Source organism: Parus major, chromosome Z (genome assembly GCF_001522545.3).
Source record: "Parus major isolate Abel chromosome Z, Parus_major1.1, whole genome shotgun sequence".
Lineage (NCBI taxonomy): Eukaryota > Metazoa > Chordata > Aves > Passeriformes > Paridae > Parus > Parus major.
In genome coordinates this window covers 56,958,661-56,975,432 of record NC_031799.1, presented here as the reverse complement: position 1 = coordinate 56,975,432, position 16,772 = coordinate 56,958,661, and the positions used below count along the sequence as shown (strand labels likewise).

General features: G+C 36.6%; 1 protein-coding gene and 1 long non-coding RNA gene across 2 annotated transcripts in view; one reads left to right on the top strand and one right to left on the bottom strand.

Annotated features, from left to right (window-relative positions):
* PGGT1B (protein geranylgeranyltransferase type I subunit beta) overlaps positions 1-16,772 on the bottom strand; it is a 37,684-nt gene that overhangs the window by 10,097 nt on the left and 10,815 nt on the right. Inside the window, 4 exon segments of the mRNA XM_015653632.3 lie at positions 350-395; positions 5,885-6,017; positions 7,443-7,594; positions 13,557-13,624. Of these exon segments, the coding sequence (XP_015509118.1) occupies positions 350-395; positions 5,885-6,017; positions 7,443-7,594; positions 13,557-13,624 (399 nt within the window).
* On the top strand, positions 48-8,438 carry LOC117245598. Its single transcript, XR_004500433.1, has 3 exons — positions 48-133; positions 6,347-6,424; positions 8,303-8,438. It is a non-coding gene; the product is annotated as an uncharacterized LOC117245598 (long non-coding RNA).

Sequence of the window (16,772 nt, the reverse complement as noted above, 5' to 3'; positions counted from 1 at the left end):
ATAATCAGTTACACTGCACAAAATCTCTTGCAGTTAAAATCCTCAGAGTAACAATGGCACCTGTGGAAAAAGTTTGCTCTGTCAGCAACAGCTGAGAACTACAAGCAACACCTTTCAACAAAACACTCACGAGGTAAGATTAATGTAGGTGGTTAAGAGCCCATCTGTTCAGATATTAAGCTAGCTCTAAAGGAAGAAGAAGTGATATTTGGAGGCATGTTTTGGATTTGCTCCTCCCCACATCAATTCCTTAAAAATCAGAAAAGAAGAAAAGGTATGGCATACCCTGCACCTTCTACGGCATTTTCAATACCACTCTGAAAGGTATAGAAGACTTTGACATTCTTACCATGAGATTCCAGTCCAGCTCCCTGTGCCAGGCCATTATCATAAGACTGAAGAAAAAAAACCCCACAAAGCAGTTACTTTAGAACCACAGCTCTTTGACAGACATTGCAATTTCTTAGTTTACCAGCAAATTTATTATCAAATCATTGCCACAATTTAACCTGATTAAATTCTGGACTTCCGAAAGTTCTTGGCACAACACAGTTAACAAATCAGCCCTGTTTCAATGCAGGCAGTTTTTATGACTTTCATGGAATTAATTTTAGTTGTGACATATGTTAAAAACCTGAAAAACAGTATGCATATCTTTTCCACAAAGAAAAAAGCATGTACAGCAGGTATAAAAAGAAAAAAAATGGATATGTAATCAAAACAAAACAAAATTAAATGGTCATTTAATCTGTCTCTAATCCAAGAGCAGTTTAACATTAAAAAGAGGCAGAATGCTAGGTACTGCTATGTGTAGAATACTCAAATCCAATCAATTCTTTAGTAAGAAGCAAGTACATCAGGCTTTAAAAAAACAAAAAGGGAACCAGAAGCAATAAGAAAATTATAACATGCATTGGAAAAAACTTAAAGTGTCCTATAAAATATTACTGTTTAAAAACACTGTTACAGTGCTGAAAAATCACTCTGTTAAGTGCAACCAATGGAAACTCAAGTCTGACAAAGCACCAAGAATATCATAGTTCACATCTGTCATGACCAATCTAGGAACACATGTATATGTAAGAATAATAATCTTTCTTCCCTAAAAATCCATTAAATTATTTTACTTGAAAAGAAACAAAGGATCATATAGGAAATTATTCATAAAATGAAAAATGTTTATTTTACAAGAGTTCATAAAATATTTAGTGAATGACAATACCAAATGCTTAGAAGAAACAACGAGGTATGCAACTTTTGAAGTTAAATTACATATGTCCTTTATATTCTACATCGACTGCTCAATTAATGATTGAATCATTCATTCAATGAAATATCCGATCAGACAAAAATTTCTGCCACATCCTCCAGGTGCTGACTGTGAATTTCTCACATTTTCTCTAAAACAGCGGGTAGTAGATACAGGACACCTTGACAAACCACTAATGACTCCCATAGTCCTAACTAAAGAATGGCTACAGGACTATCATATCTTTAGAAATTACCTAAAGGTTATTTTGTACATCTGCTTTTAAAGCTGACATTGAGAAGGAAAAGGTAAACAGAACACACAGAAGCTACACTAAAACTGTATTTCTGGTTTTGAGTTGTTGCTGCAAGCTGAAGCAACTTTAAAGACTAATATCTTTGATGCATATACTTCAAGCTGCAGCTCTATTTCAAAGGTTTGAACCACCACATTTTAGTAATCTCTATGAACTTCTGAATGTTAAAGCGCACAGTGTGAACTCTTCCTTTTTCACTGCCTTTTGAGAATGCAATACAAATGTGCTACCACACTCCACAGGCACATTAATTGCTAAGAAAAGGCAAGCTGATTAGCAAAGCTATGCTGGCAAAGCTAATTAACTCTACAAACAGCAGTTTTAAGAGGAGGTGGCTTGCTTTATGTATGACAAAGTAATTTGCTCTGGAGAAAAGCTGTTAAGTGTGCATCCCAGGCACTGCTATGTTGGGCTGTACAATTAGCTTTAAACTCTAACAGACAATAGCTGACCCTGGGCTAACTGGTGCCTATTTATTTACATACAGCAGCTGCTCTTTGGGGACTTGTGTGCTCTAAACAGCTAGGGAATACTTTTATTTCTTTGTCCTTTTGAAAAGACTCCAGAAATTCTATGCAAAAATAGCTCTTGATTACTGCAACAAGACAACTGTATAATTAAATACTATTGTCAGGAAACATGTAAATCCAGTTGGGTAAAATCTTCACTTCAAAGTATACAAGTTATACAACCACCTTAATTAAATCAATAGACTAATACAACTGCATTTGAAGAAGACTATACTAGAAGAAGCAGATATTTTTAAAGCTTCTTGCAATATTTCTATTTCAAAAAAACACCAAGCATTGTTGCAAAAAGCAGTGCTATTGAGTCTCTGAAAGTTGTTCAAAATATCAGCATTGTGGTGTCCGTTGATTAGTGATATATCTGAGATTTGAATGTGAAAGACAAGAATCAACCTACACTGATAAAAATTGTGTGTTGGAATCTGACTATTTTACTAACAATAAAACTGGCCCAGAATTCTTTTTGTGATCAGCATTGTATGAACACTATTTTAGTTGAATGACAACAAGAAGGCCATCTATTCTTTAAGAAGATTCAGTTCTTTTTAACATTTTAAACATTAAGTTCCAATCTCCTGCTGTTCTTGACATACATGACTACACAAATGCACTCCCTCATTCAGCTGTATTGAATTGTAGGTCACAATTCTTACACTGCATCACTAAAGGCAACAGAATCTGAAGAATAAGCTAAAAAATCCACAAGCTTATTACAAAGAATACTGTGTTTAACCACTCATATTACTCTCAATACAGATCAGTTGCACTTCACCTGTATGCCAACTTGAAAAACTGAAAAAAGTTCTGTTAACTGTCACATGCTTCATCTAGGTGTAAATGAGTAACATACAACAGTAAATAAAAACCACACCTTCCTGTCAAAGCAATTTAGTACTGAGCAAAGCAATCCCTCTTGTTCTATAACTAAAAAAAGTGCCAGAATGAGGTGACACTGTAGCAAAACAAAAATAAACATTTACAATGAAGCCTAAAGCCATATTAATTGTATAGTTAGTTACACAAGGAGCAACAAAATAACCTCAAACAGAATTTACTTGATTCCATTTTGTAGGTTAGTTTAAGCACCACCTACAAACTCTTAATGAGAGAAACCAAGCTAACATTCTTGGATGCCACATTTCACACTCATTGTATTTATTTATGAGATACACTTTAAAAAATACTTGGCTCCTGTGATAGGTAGTTGAACTAAAATACATCTCACCGAAGGTGGTGGAAAGAGATGAAGGAATGAATGAAAAGAATGAACAACCTGTGCTGTGAAATGATCTTCAGAATGGGCTAGTATGAATGTCTTAAACTTCTTCAGACACAACCACAGCTCTAATTGTGACCAAGCAGGATGCAAAGGTTTTATGTCTTTCCCTAGAATTGCCAGACACCTTGCAACTGAGTTAATTTACAGAAATACTGGTGGATGAAGGAGTGCAAACCCAGAAAACACAGACAGAACTAGTGTACATGTACATAGCAGCTCTGCAGTGAATTCACAGCATACCAGTGGTTTAAAAAAGTCCTGCTGAATACAGTGTATAGTTAACCTACCAATTCACAGTAAATCTGGACAAAAATACAGCATGCCTTACTGCACATTTCTAGATGCTAGGGTGGCTGCTGCTGACAGAACACCACTTACAGGATCTCTTCAAGTTACTCTCTGAGCTAGCCAGGAAAAGACACAATCTATGTGATAAGCCACAGTGTCTTCTGAATTTTGACCATGCCAAGACTGAGTTCTATTTACTGGTGAACTCAAGTATTAGTAGGAGGCCTTCCAGAATGTCCTGCCATGTTAGACTTCAATTATTAATTTTTTTTTTAAATGCTGTCAATCAACTCTAGAAACAAAGTATAAATTTGGTTCAAGATCACACTACACAGTAAATCTCCAGTACCACTTCACAGCTCTAAACTTTCAAATTTCCACTTGCCTACTCTAATAATGGACTCATCTGATGCTCTCTCTCTGTTCTCTCTTAGAAATAGTTGCTTCTCTCTCCTTTTATTTTTTCCGTGCTGTTACTTTACATATCTTTGTCACACTCTATTTAACAATCTAATTTCCAGAATGAAGATTCAAAGTGTATTAAATACTCCTTTTACACAAGCTGATTCATACCTTTCACAGTTCAACACAACTTTCTTCGTCCCCTTCCTAGTTCTACCATTTCCTTTAGGACCAAAACTGCACTCAAATATTCATAAGGTTAATTAACAGACAATATGATGTACAGAACTACAATGAGGATTTTTCTCTTGGGTTTTTTTCTTTTCTTCTGTAACACTTGATTCTCCTAGTGTATCTCTGATAAGCTATTTGACTAAAGACTGATCTCAGTAAACATTAAGGTCGAGAATCAGAACAGGAAGAATGCTCCCAACCTAAGCGTGAACACTCTGCCTAAGCTCCTCCCTCAGACTGTGAAAGGAGAATGAATAAATCATTGTCCTTGGGTGAAACCCACTGAGAGGATTCATCAGGGATATTCTCATGCTGAGAACCCATGCTAACTAAAGTGAGATACCAACTATGAGAGTAGGGCTCTTATGGAATGCCAGGGAAGAAGATTCTAGGATTGTATAGAAACCTGCTTACCATGGACTGTTTACTGGGGAATGCAGGGGTGAGCATAACTTACTATAGGGTGGCTAGGGAAAGGGCCAGTGGTAAGAAATGGAAATATCAAAGCAGACTGGGGAAGAACAAATAACAGTTAACAGAGGGGAAAATGGGATAAAAGCTGCTACTAGAGTGTGAACAGACTGCAGGCCCATATCATTGTATGACTTACATCCCTGGCCTCGATCATCTCAGTCTGTAAAGGACTACGGGAGTGTGCCAGAAAGCTTCTTGGGGTGTACAGTAAGAAATACTAAGGCATCCAATTACCTCCTTTAAAAATACACAATGAACAATTTGATCTGAAGCAGGAGATTTTGAAGTCTTTTTTTAAACTGTTTCTTACAATCTTGCTGTTGGCAGCAACTACTGAAAATACTAATTTCCAACAGAAGTTGTGTGTCATCATAAATTTGGGTCTTCTTTGTAGACCAGAAGAGTTTATTCTGTATTTACTCACACTAAGGGAGCTGCAATTTTCAAGCTTGCTCAGCTTCCTTAAAAAACTGTGTTTCAATATTCAAAAACATAACTCAATTAAACTAGTGAAACAACATGAAAAAATTTAGAAAGCTCCTTTACTCCAAACAAATATGAAGACAACTTGCACAGACACAGAAAAAGTGTATATACTCATGAATATATTTTTTCATTCCAAGTATCTAATAAATAAATTATGAAGTGCATGACTGGAAATGCTCAAGCATGAACTGATGTCCGTTAGTTTATTTGAATCTGTGTATCTTTTAAAAAAAGCAGTACTACACCCCAGTGAAGTGTGAGGATTTTATTGATACATTTTTCAAAAGTGCTTTATGCACTTCTATTTTTTCTAAGTTACACAAACATCATACCTCAGTTTTCAAAAACTTGCTTTCAATTGTTTAATTATTTCAATTAATGTGGACTTTCAATTTAATTTGCAGTGAACAAACACACCAAATAAAATTATCTTGCTAGTACAAACATTTTAATGAAAACACAAATGCAAAAAAAACACTGTACTTTGTAATTTTCAACTTGCTAAAGCTGGAAGAAAAAATGAAGAAATTACCATAATAGTTTGGAGAGAGATTTTTTTTAGCTACAGATCAGGAAAAAAGTTATAAGCCTCAAACCATAGGAAGAAGAAACATTTTGAAAACACTCACCATACTTCTTCTAATGTAGTCTATTGCTTTCTTCATATCCATGCCTGACCAGTTATCGAGCATGTAGCAGATACAGGAAGCACAGTACACAAACCTCATATCATTCTCACTTCCCTCCAGCACTGCGCAGAAACTGAAAGAAACATTTCTGTCTTTAGACACTGTTCCGCCTGTTACACCAGAAAATATGAAATGCAGCTCAAGGAATTGCAGTGTTTTCTTTAAAGACTAGTTTACAGTAGTCTCATAAATACAACCCAAAGCTGCACAAGATTTTCTTTTTAGAAGATGTGATTCTAAGCCAAGGAAAATTCATAGAACTATAAACATTTAGGAGCCTGAGTAACTATTTCCAGCAACCTAATGACGTGTTTATTTATTCCAAGATGTTTATGCTTACAGTCTTTCACCTATTACAGTATATACAGATACATGACTTATCATTTTACTTCTTTTGGGCAGAATTCTTTGACTTCCTAGGAATCCTAATAGCTCACAAGGTTTTCCTTCATTACTGCAACTTGAGGACCAGTTTCCCAGGTATGTATAAAGGTAACTGCTAATACTACCATTTCTAATACAAGCGGTGAATCAGTTTTTCATTACTTATTGTTACAATCTCACCAAACTCTACAAAGATCTTAAAATTTTTGTATCTGGGTTATTTTGGCACAATCTCAGAGCCTCCTAAAATGATGATGAATGCCCTGATTTGGATGCTTGTATCAGAAAGTGGCCAGCAGAACCAGGGCAGTAACCATCCCCCTGTACTGGGCACTGGTGAGGCCACACCTCAAGTTTTGTGCTCTGTTTTGGGTCCCTCACAACAAGGAAGACCATTGAGGTGCTGGGACATGTCCAGAGAAGGGCAGCAGAGCCAGAGAAGGGTTTGGAGCACAGATCTGATGAGGAGCAGCTGAGGGAGCCTGGAGTGTTCAGCCAGGCAAAAATAACACCATGGGGACACCTTATCACCCAACTACCTGGAAGGTGGCAAGGTGAGGGTTGGTCTCCTCTCCCAAGCAGGACAGAGGAAATGGCCTCAAGTTGCACCAGGTGAGATTTAGATCAGGTATTAGAAAAATTTTCTTCATCAGAAGGCTTGTCTAGCACTGGAACAGGCTGCCCAGGAAAAAGGTGGAGTCACCATCCCTGAAGGTATTTAAAAGACATGCAGATGTGGCACTTAAAGACATGGTTTAGTGTTGGCTTTGGCAGTGCTGGGTTAAGAGTTGGACTTGATGATCTCAAGGGTCTTTTTCAACCTATATGCTTCTATGATACACAAAAATAAATAAAAGGTTGAATTACCTGTGAGAATAAATAAATAAATCTTTTATTGTTTCTTCTGGGATTTGCTGCTTGACCTCCAATTTGATTCAAAGAGCTAGTTAGATAAGATAACTTAGCTATTTGTAAGAAGCTATGTTCTATGACTTATATTATTACCAATCAAACTATTTTTTAACTACTACTTCTATAACAAACATGTTTCTTATGTTTCATTCTCCTGTCATGTGGGAGCTGTAGGAGTTGCAGCATATGAAATGTCTTTTACCTTCCATCCTCCAGCTGGAGAGCTCTCAGTCCTGCCAGTATGGCATCTTTATTTACTCGACTTAAATCATCTCCAAGAATAACCAGACATGATAATCCAGTGTAAGTCATTGCTATGTGCCCACTGTCATAGGGATGAGATATACCTGGACCCTAAAAAAAGAGGGAAAATATAGAAATATTGAAACATCACAAGATCTTATACTACAGCAAAGCTTTTGTTGTTGTTGCTGTTAAGGCAAGAGGTAAACAAATTACTTTCCCCTTCACTCATTATGGTACCCTGCTCAGCTTTCCTCATCCAACTAAGTTGCTCATCATAACTGCTGCTCTTCTAATCCCTTGGTCAATAGAAAGCTGTGGAGAAAAAGCTTTGCCAAGAGCTCCATCTGCCAAATGGTTAAGAAAAGAGATGGGATGTCCACAACCGTACCTAAGTTTGTCCTGACACTGGGCATTAACTTCCTGGCAGATGGGTAAGCACTCTTAAACAGCCAAACCTCTGGAGGGCTCCTCAGCAGAGATTTTACAACATAATGCTCTACATGAAGAAAGCAGTGTGAGCAATTACTAGTAATCTCTCTGTCAATTGAAGTAATACCAAATCAGCCACTTATCTACTTTCATCTCTATTTTAAAATAATAATCAGAGTTAAAATGAAGTATTTATATACCAAATAATCACAGAAACATACAATATCTGGAGCTGGAAGGTACTCACAAGGATCACTGAATGTCAACTGAGAAGCAAAGATGATAGTTAAAGGCTGACTAGTCCCTTGACAATACAAGTCATAGAAATGAGCAAGGGATTGATACACCTGTGCTAAAACTACTGTTTTTCTTTATGGTATTTTATAGGCCCATCCTCAATTGTACCACTTCATGAAATCTGAGACCACGTGTAACAAGGTGACTGTGGATACTTGGGATGGTTCAGTTTGGAGCAACTGGAAGATAACTATTTAAAACATAATAAAAACTATTTTAATACTGAGTAGATTTTTAAGTGATATTTAAAATTTTATTTTCAATGATATTTAAATGTTATTTTACTAGCACTATTGCCTAATCAGTTACAATTTTTATTTTGAAATTCATCCTAAAAACACAAGGAAAGAAAAAAATTAATATTATGTTATGTGTAATTGGTATTTTTCAGGCAAGTCATGCTTATTTCCAAAGCCAAAAGGCTTTGCTTCTAGTAAGAAACTGGGAGAAAAATTGTTATTACCCACCAGACAGCAAGAGACTGCTCTCACAAAAGGGAATCAAAGATGGTTGGAAAAGGGAGGCAGAAAACAAGATGAAATGGGCTCAGCAGCACTGAAAAAGCTATGTAACAGAGAAGGAGAATGGGAGAGTGAGTGCTGAGTGCTGCACCTCCTCTCCCTTATTTCCAGTCCTGGACCCCCTCTTGAGGAGGCAGCACAAATCTCAACAGCTTCCACTCCCACCCCTGTGCTGCCAGTGCCCCATCACTGTCTCTTACCCTGCACATTAAATTGACATATAGGGCACATTAAATTGCCTTTGCAAAGTGGTCTCTACTGACTTGAGCTAATGCACTGGTGCAGACATACTCGGAGAAGACAACAAAGGGTGAGTTGTCTATGCACTTTGCCTTTTGTGAGAATTAGTCTGTAGATCCCACAGGAGATGGATTTACTTGCATCTCAGAGAGAGGGAGTAAACAGTTCTGTTCTACTGAACATCATGTTTTCCAAAATTCCAGTCTTCTTTACAAGAGTAAACACTTGAAAGACGTAAGTTGTGGGGAAGGCTTTCAAACATTTAAACTTGACTCAGTGATGTGACAATGTCCCCTACTATACCAATTAGAACAGCTATCAAAATATAATTGATGGCCACCAAGAATTTCCACTGACCACTGCAGAGCTAAGAAACTCTGCTGCAGATGCATGGGCAAGATTTCTTCAAACACTAATAAAGAATGCTACTAAACATACACTTGTACTGGCACAGTCCCACTTTCAAAAAGCTTTCTTCTCACACCTTGGTTCACTGTTGTACCAAGACAGGGCTCCTTCACCCAGAGTGCCAATCCACACATGGAGTTAAGTGGTTTTGACATATTTGCACAGAGGTGTGTGCTGGGTGCTAAGTACACCAAGCCAACACACCTGGTTACAGCCAAGAAGCATAATTATGCTTTCAAAACGTAAGTATGCAGTTATCTAATTTCCAAATACATGCCTACTTAATAGTCATGGGATAACCAATCTTTTACGTGCTTTGAAGTATTTCACAATACATTTTGCAGGTGTTCAGTTGGTAGGGGTCTTCACTTGTATGTGGGTAGCCTCAGCTTTAGAGGTGTGTTTTCCACATTATAATGACATAAATTCATCTAAAGCACATGATTTTAACTGATTTAGCTAATTTGAGTAAAACTTAGGGTACCTTGCCAAATGCAGTATCTAGCCACTAATACAAGGTGTCTCTGCTGCTGTAATCTCTTTACTCATTTCAAAATATTCTGCAAGACCTTGCCATTTCTCACGTTGTGGAACCACAAAATGGCCTGGGCTGGAAGGGACCTTAAGGTCATTTAGTTGCAACACCCCTGCCATGGGCAGAGACACTTTTCAGTAGACCATGTTGCACAGAACCCCTGAAATTATAATACAGAGATATTTGCTTAAAATAAAAAAATACATAGTACAAAGACATTTTGGCCCAGGTTTACCTGGGTCTTTATGGTATTTATTTTTATCTTACATTTACTTTTATATTCTATTTATTGTTATCTTTTTCATGATTCACTCTGAAAATATTTTTAACTATTCATCTTTCATCAGTATCAGTGTTGCAGCCTTGAAAAAATACAATGTTGTGTCTGGAACAAAAAAGTTATCTTTTTCCCCCAAAATGAAAGCATATGTTAATTACTACAATCTTACATAAAAGTTGCAGCTGTTGGCTTTCAATTTAGCCTTAAAACTGATTCACAACACTTTAAACATACTGAAAAGATCTAGGCCTATCTGAAACTTTGTTCACCCCAAAATTAAAAAGCTAGTTTAAACTTCAATAATACCAAATTAGAGAGATTGCAAAATCTGGAGCCATTTCAGTATATAATTATTTTTTAATCCTGAAAGTAATCATGTTTTAACTGTGATGATAGACAAGTCATTCTTAGCCTTCATTCACAGTTAAGACTGTTACATTTGGGAGGGTTGTGCTGTGAGCTGGTGGATATGCTTTTGTTTCACTTTTGCTTCTGTCCCAAAATACTGCAAAGAGACTACTGTCAAACACCTCAAAGGCAACAGCTAAAATACCACAACTCCCCAACCAGACCCAAATGACCTCTCCTTGAGAGATTCAGTAAAGCTGGATATTCTAACATAACCCTTGCTTTTTTCTACTATTTTAAAGGGTCCCTAGTGACTGAATAGATTTGGCTACCTCTGGTATGGTACCTTCTTAGAGTTCAAGAATGAAATCACTGTAGTGGCATGTAATGATAGCAAATGTCAATGCAAATCCAAAATGCTTACATGCTTTTTCTAAAAAAAAAAATAAATTCAAAGCAGATTTAACAGAACACTTTCAAATAATGAAAAAATAAAAATGATGTGATCATAAACACATCCTGAGTGAATTTCCAAGTCTTTTTTTCTGAGTTATTTCAGAACATTTCAGGCAACAGTGCTGGAAACGCTTTAAACCTTTCTTTGCCAATAAATCAAACAGATGCAATCCCTCAAATGTAGATACAATGAAAAAAGTAGTGCAATACTTGAATAAAAATCACATCCATGTGCAAACAATTTTCTAGAGGTTAGTGACCTTGTAGCAAATTCTACAGGTAACATGATTCCACCCCTCTATCTCATATGTATATTGGCCAACACATTCTAAGACACTAATGGACTGCAACATATTCCCAGAAAAGATAGTATTTCACTATGAAGCATTTACTGTTGGAAGCTGACAATTAAATTAAAATACCAGAAATTGCTGGGAGGGGAAAACAATGCTCTGCCAATCTTACAGACTTTTTGTCTTCATGGCACTTTACAAGACCTCAGAACTATATCCAGAATAAACTCTTCTGGCTTCATACACTGAGGATTTGAAAGAGGTTCCTAAAAGAATGCACTGATTGAAAGTACTACATTGTAGAACTGCTAAAGGTATGATACAGCTGGAAAAGGAAAGTAGAGGCCAGTGTACAGGAAGGACTGTGTAAGAAGTACAGTAGTTCTGTCCTGTGTTTGAGAGTGAAGAATGAAATTGCACTGAAAAGTGGATGAAAAAATTGGGAGCACTAAACTGGCCTCTGCCAACCTCATTTCTATCTCTTATTAAAGGCATTTTCTTTTCATATCAAAAGTTTAACTCTCTTGAACCCCAGTTCACTGGACTTCAAAGCATTTCTTATGGTCATGACAAACAGGGATGAACAGAGCCTTGCCTAAGTCTGTGTGGGTATCAGATACAACCAAATACGCATGATTCAGCACAGGAAGAGAAATACCAGTTGCAGTTGCAGATGCTGACTTTGGAAGAAACAGTTAATTATTATATAATTATTAATTATTATATAATTATTATTATATATATTATAATATATAATATATATAATATATTATAATATATTATATATATTATATATTATAATTATAATATATATTATATAATATATAATAATATAATTATTATTATAATTATTATATAATTATATATTATATAATTTGGAAGAAACAGTTAACTATTAATACATGCCTTCCTGTCTGGTGTCACTGCCCAGATTTTAGGTGTTTTTTAAACAATGGGATGGCCTACATGGCACCAAACACATTTGCATCAGATGGGATTCACCTTTCTCAAAGGACCCAGACAAGTTCCAGAAGTGGGTCATGAGAACCTCACGAGATTTAACATGACCAAGTGGAAGGTGCTACACCCAGGTCAGGACAATGCAGACTGGGAGGGTACAGACTGGGCAAAGAAGTCTTTGAGAGCCATGGGTTTGGGAACTTGGTGGAACAGGCGCCAGACATGACCCAGCCATGAGCACTCACAGCCCAGAAAGCCAAACACAGCCTGGGCTGCATCCAAAGCAGTGTGGGCAGCAGGGGACAGAGGGAATTCTGCCCCTCTGGTGAGACCCTGTGTAAAATGTTGTGTCCAGCCCTGAGGTCCTCAGCGCAGGAAGGATGGGGGGACCTGTTGAAAAACATCCAGAATAGGTCATTAAGTTCATTAGAGGGCCAGAGCACCTCTCCTGTAAGAAAAGGCTGCAAGAGTTGTCATCTGTCAGCCTAGAAAAGAGAAGGCTTTGAGGTGACTTAATTGTGGCCTTCCAGTTCCTGAAGGGACACCACAGGAAAGATAGAGGGAGACTTTTTTACCAGTATGCAGTGACAGGACAAGGAGAATGGCTTCCAACTGAAAGAGGGCAGGTTTAGATTACATATCAGGAAGAATTCTTTACTGTGAGGGTGGTGAGGCATTGGAACAGATTGTCCAGAATCCCCATCCCCAGAAGCATCCAAGGCCAGGCTGAATGAGGCCCTGAGCAATCTGCTCTAGTGGAAGGTGTCCCTGCCTGTGGCAAGATGATAAGAGCTAAACGATCTTAAGCGCCCTTTCCAGCCTGAACCTTTCTGTGATACCAAAGAACAGCACATTCTGCATCACTTAATTAGGGCTATTCTGCCCTTCTCTACCTCATAACAACTCTTCAGCTAGAGAAGTTTTCCATTGTCATTAAAAGACCAGAGAAGGAGGAGACTGCACTGAGATAAGCTACAATTTCTATGTCACTTTCTTCACTGCTGTGAGAATTGAAGTTTTAGCTATCATTTCAGTATGTTTCTTACGCACATTTCTTAAAAGTTCTGCAAACATTTCAGTATCAACAATACAAAATTCCCTGTGTTCCAGACATTCTGTAACTATGCAGTTAATATTATTTAAATAAAAAAGACTTTATCAAAATATTTTTATTATTATTTATATTTTAATACAAACAATAAAAATATTTATATATGTTATATTAAATATACCATTATTAAAAAAAGACACAAGATCATTTATTGCTTAATTAAAACATTTCACATACACATTTTTAACTGACCTTGGAGGGATTGAATGGCATCCCTAAATATGAAGAACCTCTGAATCCACAGCGATTCATGTTTGATCCTGGAAAAGATTAAAACAATACTCAACTAATTTGTTTCATTGAAACATTCATTATAAACCATAATTCTCTAATGAGATCAAGACCTGTTAGTTCAAGACCATTCACAGCCTTAATGAAGTGTGCACGTGCCTCTCAGTTCCCAACCTCAGTTTGCTATCTGATTAACAAAAAAATAATGAACACCACAAGCAAACTTAACTTACTTACTGCTGCAGTGACAAAACACAAAGAATCAAATTTTTTTGTGGTTTTTTTTTGGTTTATTGTTTTTTTTTTTATTTGGTGGAAATACAGTCTGTATCACCACAGATTTGTCTTCCATGCTCACAAGAAAAAAAGGGAAAAGGGCTGCTCCCCTGGGAAAATGGCCAGAGTTAACACTTTTTTTTTTTTTTTATTCCTCTCTGGATTCCTGCCTGGTAATACCGTCTGTTCCCAAGCAGAACTGTTTCATGATACTTCGAAACATGTTCAAGGACAAACAATTCGCAGTATTTAAGCACATTGTAGCTACCACACATTTCTGTCAGTGATACAGAGTAATTAGTTTCAAACATGTCACAATACCTGAGCATGTAGAACATTGAAGAGTGAACCACACACAGTCAAGAGTTAAGTTACAGCTTTGCAGAGCTCAAACTTGCTTTTGCATGGCAAAACCTCAGTTTACTGCTCAGTGTCTGAAACTAAAAGCCTAATGAATGCCACAGTCAAAGAGCAGCTGAGTGTTCTTAAATTTTCTCCACCTCTTTTAATTTATTCAGTCTTTAAGTTAAAAATCCCAGTGGATATTAGGGAAAATTGCACCAGAATAAATAAAACTGAATAGTTATAAAGCTGAAAGCTCTAAGTAACATCACAACATGCAATGTGGCCTACAAGCTCTGGCGTAATTTAGCAGCATATTACCTTCTCACTCTAAATACGCTCTGTATATATGCAGAATTTAAACTAAGAAAGGTTTCATTAGCTTAAGAATTTTGACTAGGCAAGTTTCTCTGCAAGACAAGTCTTTGGATTTCACTGAAATGGAGCGAAACACCTGCAATTTTCCACTTTCTCCACAGTTCAGTCAAAAGTACTTTTTAATGATTCTACACATGTAATAAAAGCAGCTTTAGCCTACTTAAAAGCTGGTGTCCCATAGTCAGATCCACACAGAGGAAAGAGAATAAAAAAAAATAATAACTGTTTTATTTTATTATAATATAAACATTCTCAGCAGAGAACATTTGTCTGTTCACTTGCACAGTCAAAAACTTGCATTTCATGTTGCCTCAGCCTCTATAAAGCACAAAAATTATATGAGCCTTAAAGACTAATCTAAGATCCTGAAGAATACTGCCCCAAAAAGCATCACAATTTCAAAATAACACAATGTGAACAAATTAGTAAGGGAAGGCCTAGAATTCCTGCCTGGTAAGTCCCAGATTTCCCAGGTGACTTCATGGAAAAAAACCCCAAAAATCACTATTCACGTTCCAGTAAAAATGAATCTGTGTCTCAAGTGCTTAAGCAAACTAGAACACTCTGAAATGACACTAGTTTGGAAACCACACCTTCACCCAGAAAAGATGTGTTCTAACACAGTTATTCTGGCCTGCTGCAAAGGAAACATGCTAGAATTAAGACAGCTCTGCACTTGAACTCAGCTGACTGTTGCTAGATGGAAGGATTCATCTCAGAAATAGTGATCCTCATTACTGGCCTCTTGGAGAGGAATTTATAATTCCTTATCGGGGTAGAAAAGGCAACATGAAACCCAAGTTTGTATGCTGTTAGTGTGTTACTGTTAGCATCACTTTGATCACGTTCCGAATTCACAGACGTTATACAGACAGATTAAAAACAAAGTACATGAAAGTACATCAATGAACATCTTTGGATGTTCAATTTTCATGCAGTATTTTAAAACTTTTCTTGCACTACTAAACTTCTACCAACTAGAAAACAGCATTTGCAATTTTAAAATTGGATTTAAAGTTGGATTCCTAACAGTATTGCTATGAATTTAAAACCTATCTTAACTTTTTTTTGTCAGTACTTCTCATTTCCCAATCTAAATTTCACACACTGGCTCCTAGATAAAAACAGAAGACCACCAGCCTACCCTTTAGGGAAAACTTTAGGACAAACTTTCCAGGGAATTTCATCCTGTCCTCAAATGCATTAATTTGCAATAGATGCTTCCTAGACCTTGGTATTACAAGTGAGTTGCTAAATCTCTAGTCACAATATGAAGTATTGAAGTAAAAAACAGAATTCTGAGTTGATAAAGGAAGCATTAAAACAGGAAGTAAAACCAGCTTGTTTTAACCACATGACTCTGGAATACTGATGCAGTGTCTCAAAATGGTTTTTTAGCATCCTGTGAACATACAAATGAGAACCAAAGGTGAGTTACAGGAAATTACCATCTTTCAGTTTATGAAAGAAACTTTACAATGTGAAATTTCATCTTCTGTAAAATTTGCTTTACTATTTTATTGAAATGTACTTTTTGTTTTATGTAATAGCTTAGTATGGCTAATCAAACTCTTCATTTTCCTGAACCAAAAATGGGCTGTCAGAATCAGAAATGGAATTAAAAATTAAAAAACCCAAATTAAAAAAAAAGATGTGATTACAGCTTATGTCCCTTGAGAAAAAACTGCTGGAGTGGCCAGTTTAGCTCCAGCAGTTTGCTGCGCATCAGTTTAACTGCAGCTGTGAAACGCTACCACCTGGCGTTCACTTCCACCATTAACCTCACCTAGTCACACGTGCAGGAGCTTAACATCGAGCAAAAACTAACAAATATTTCATAAACTAGTGTGTAACTATTTGTGGTGATTTGAAACCTGAAAAAACACACCTGGAAAAACTTTTCTATTTGACAACTAAAGAATAATGACTCTCTTCCAAAACCAAAAGACTTCATGCCTTAAATCAAAAGCTGAAACTTTCCTGTGATTTTACTTGTGTTGTGAATTCATGTTGTAAATATTGGCTTTTCACAATTATTCTGATAAATATATATTATATGCTTTTACTATATTCTTTTCTCTCTTAGCAAGTTTTAGGCTTAGATAGGAATTCTGAATGGTAAGGATATGTTTCCTCTGGACAAGGCAAGATAAACAATGGGAGGATCAAGGTGTGGAAAAC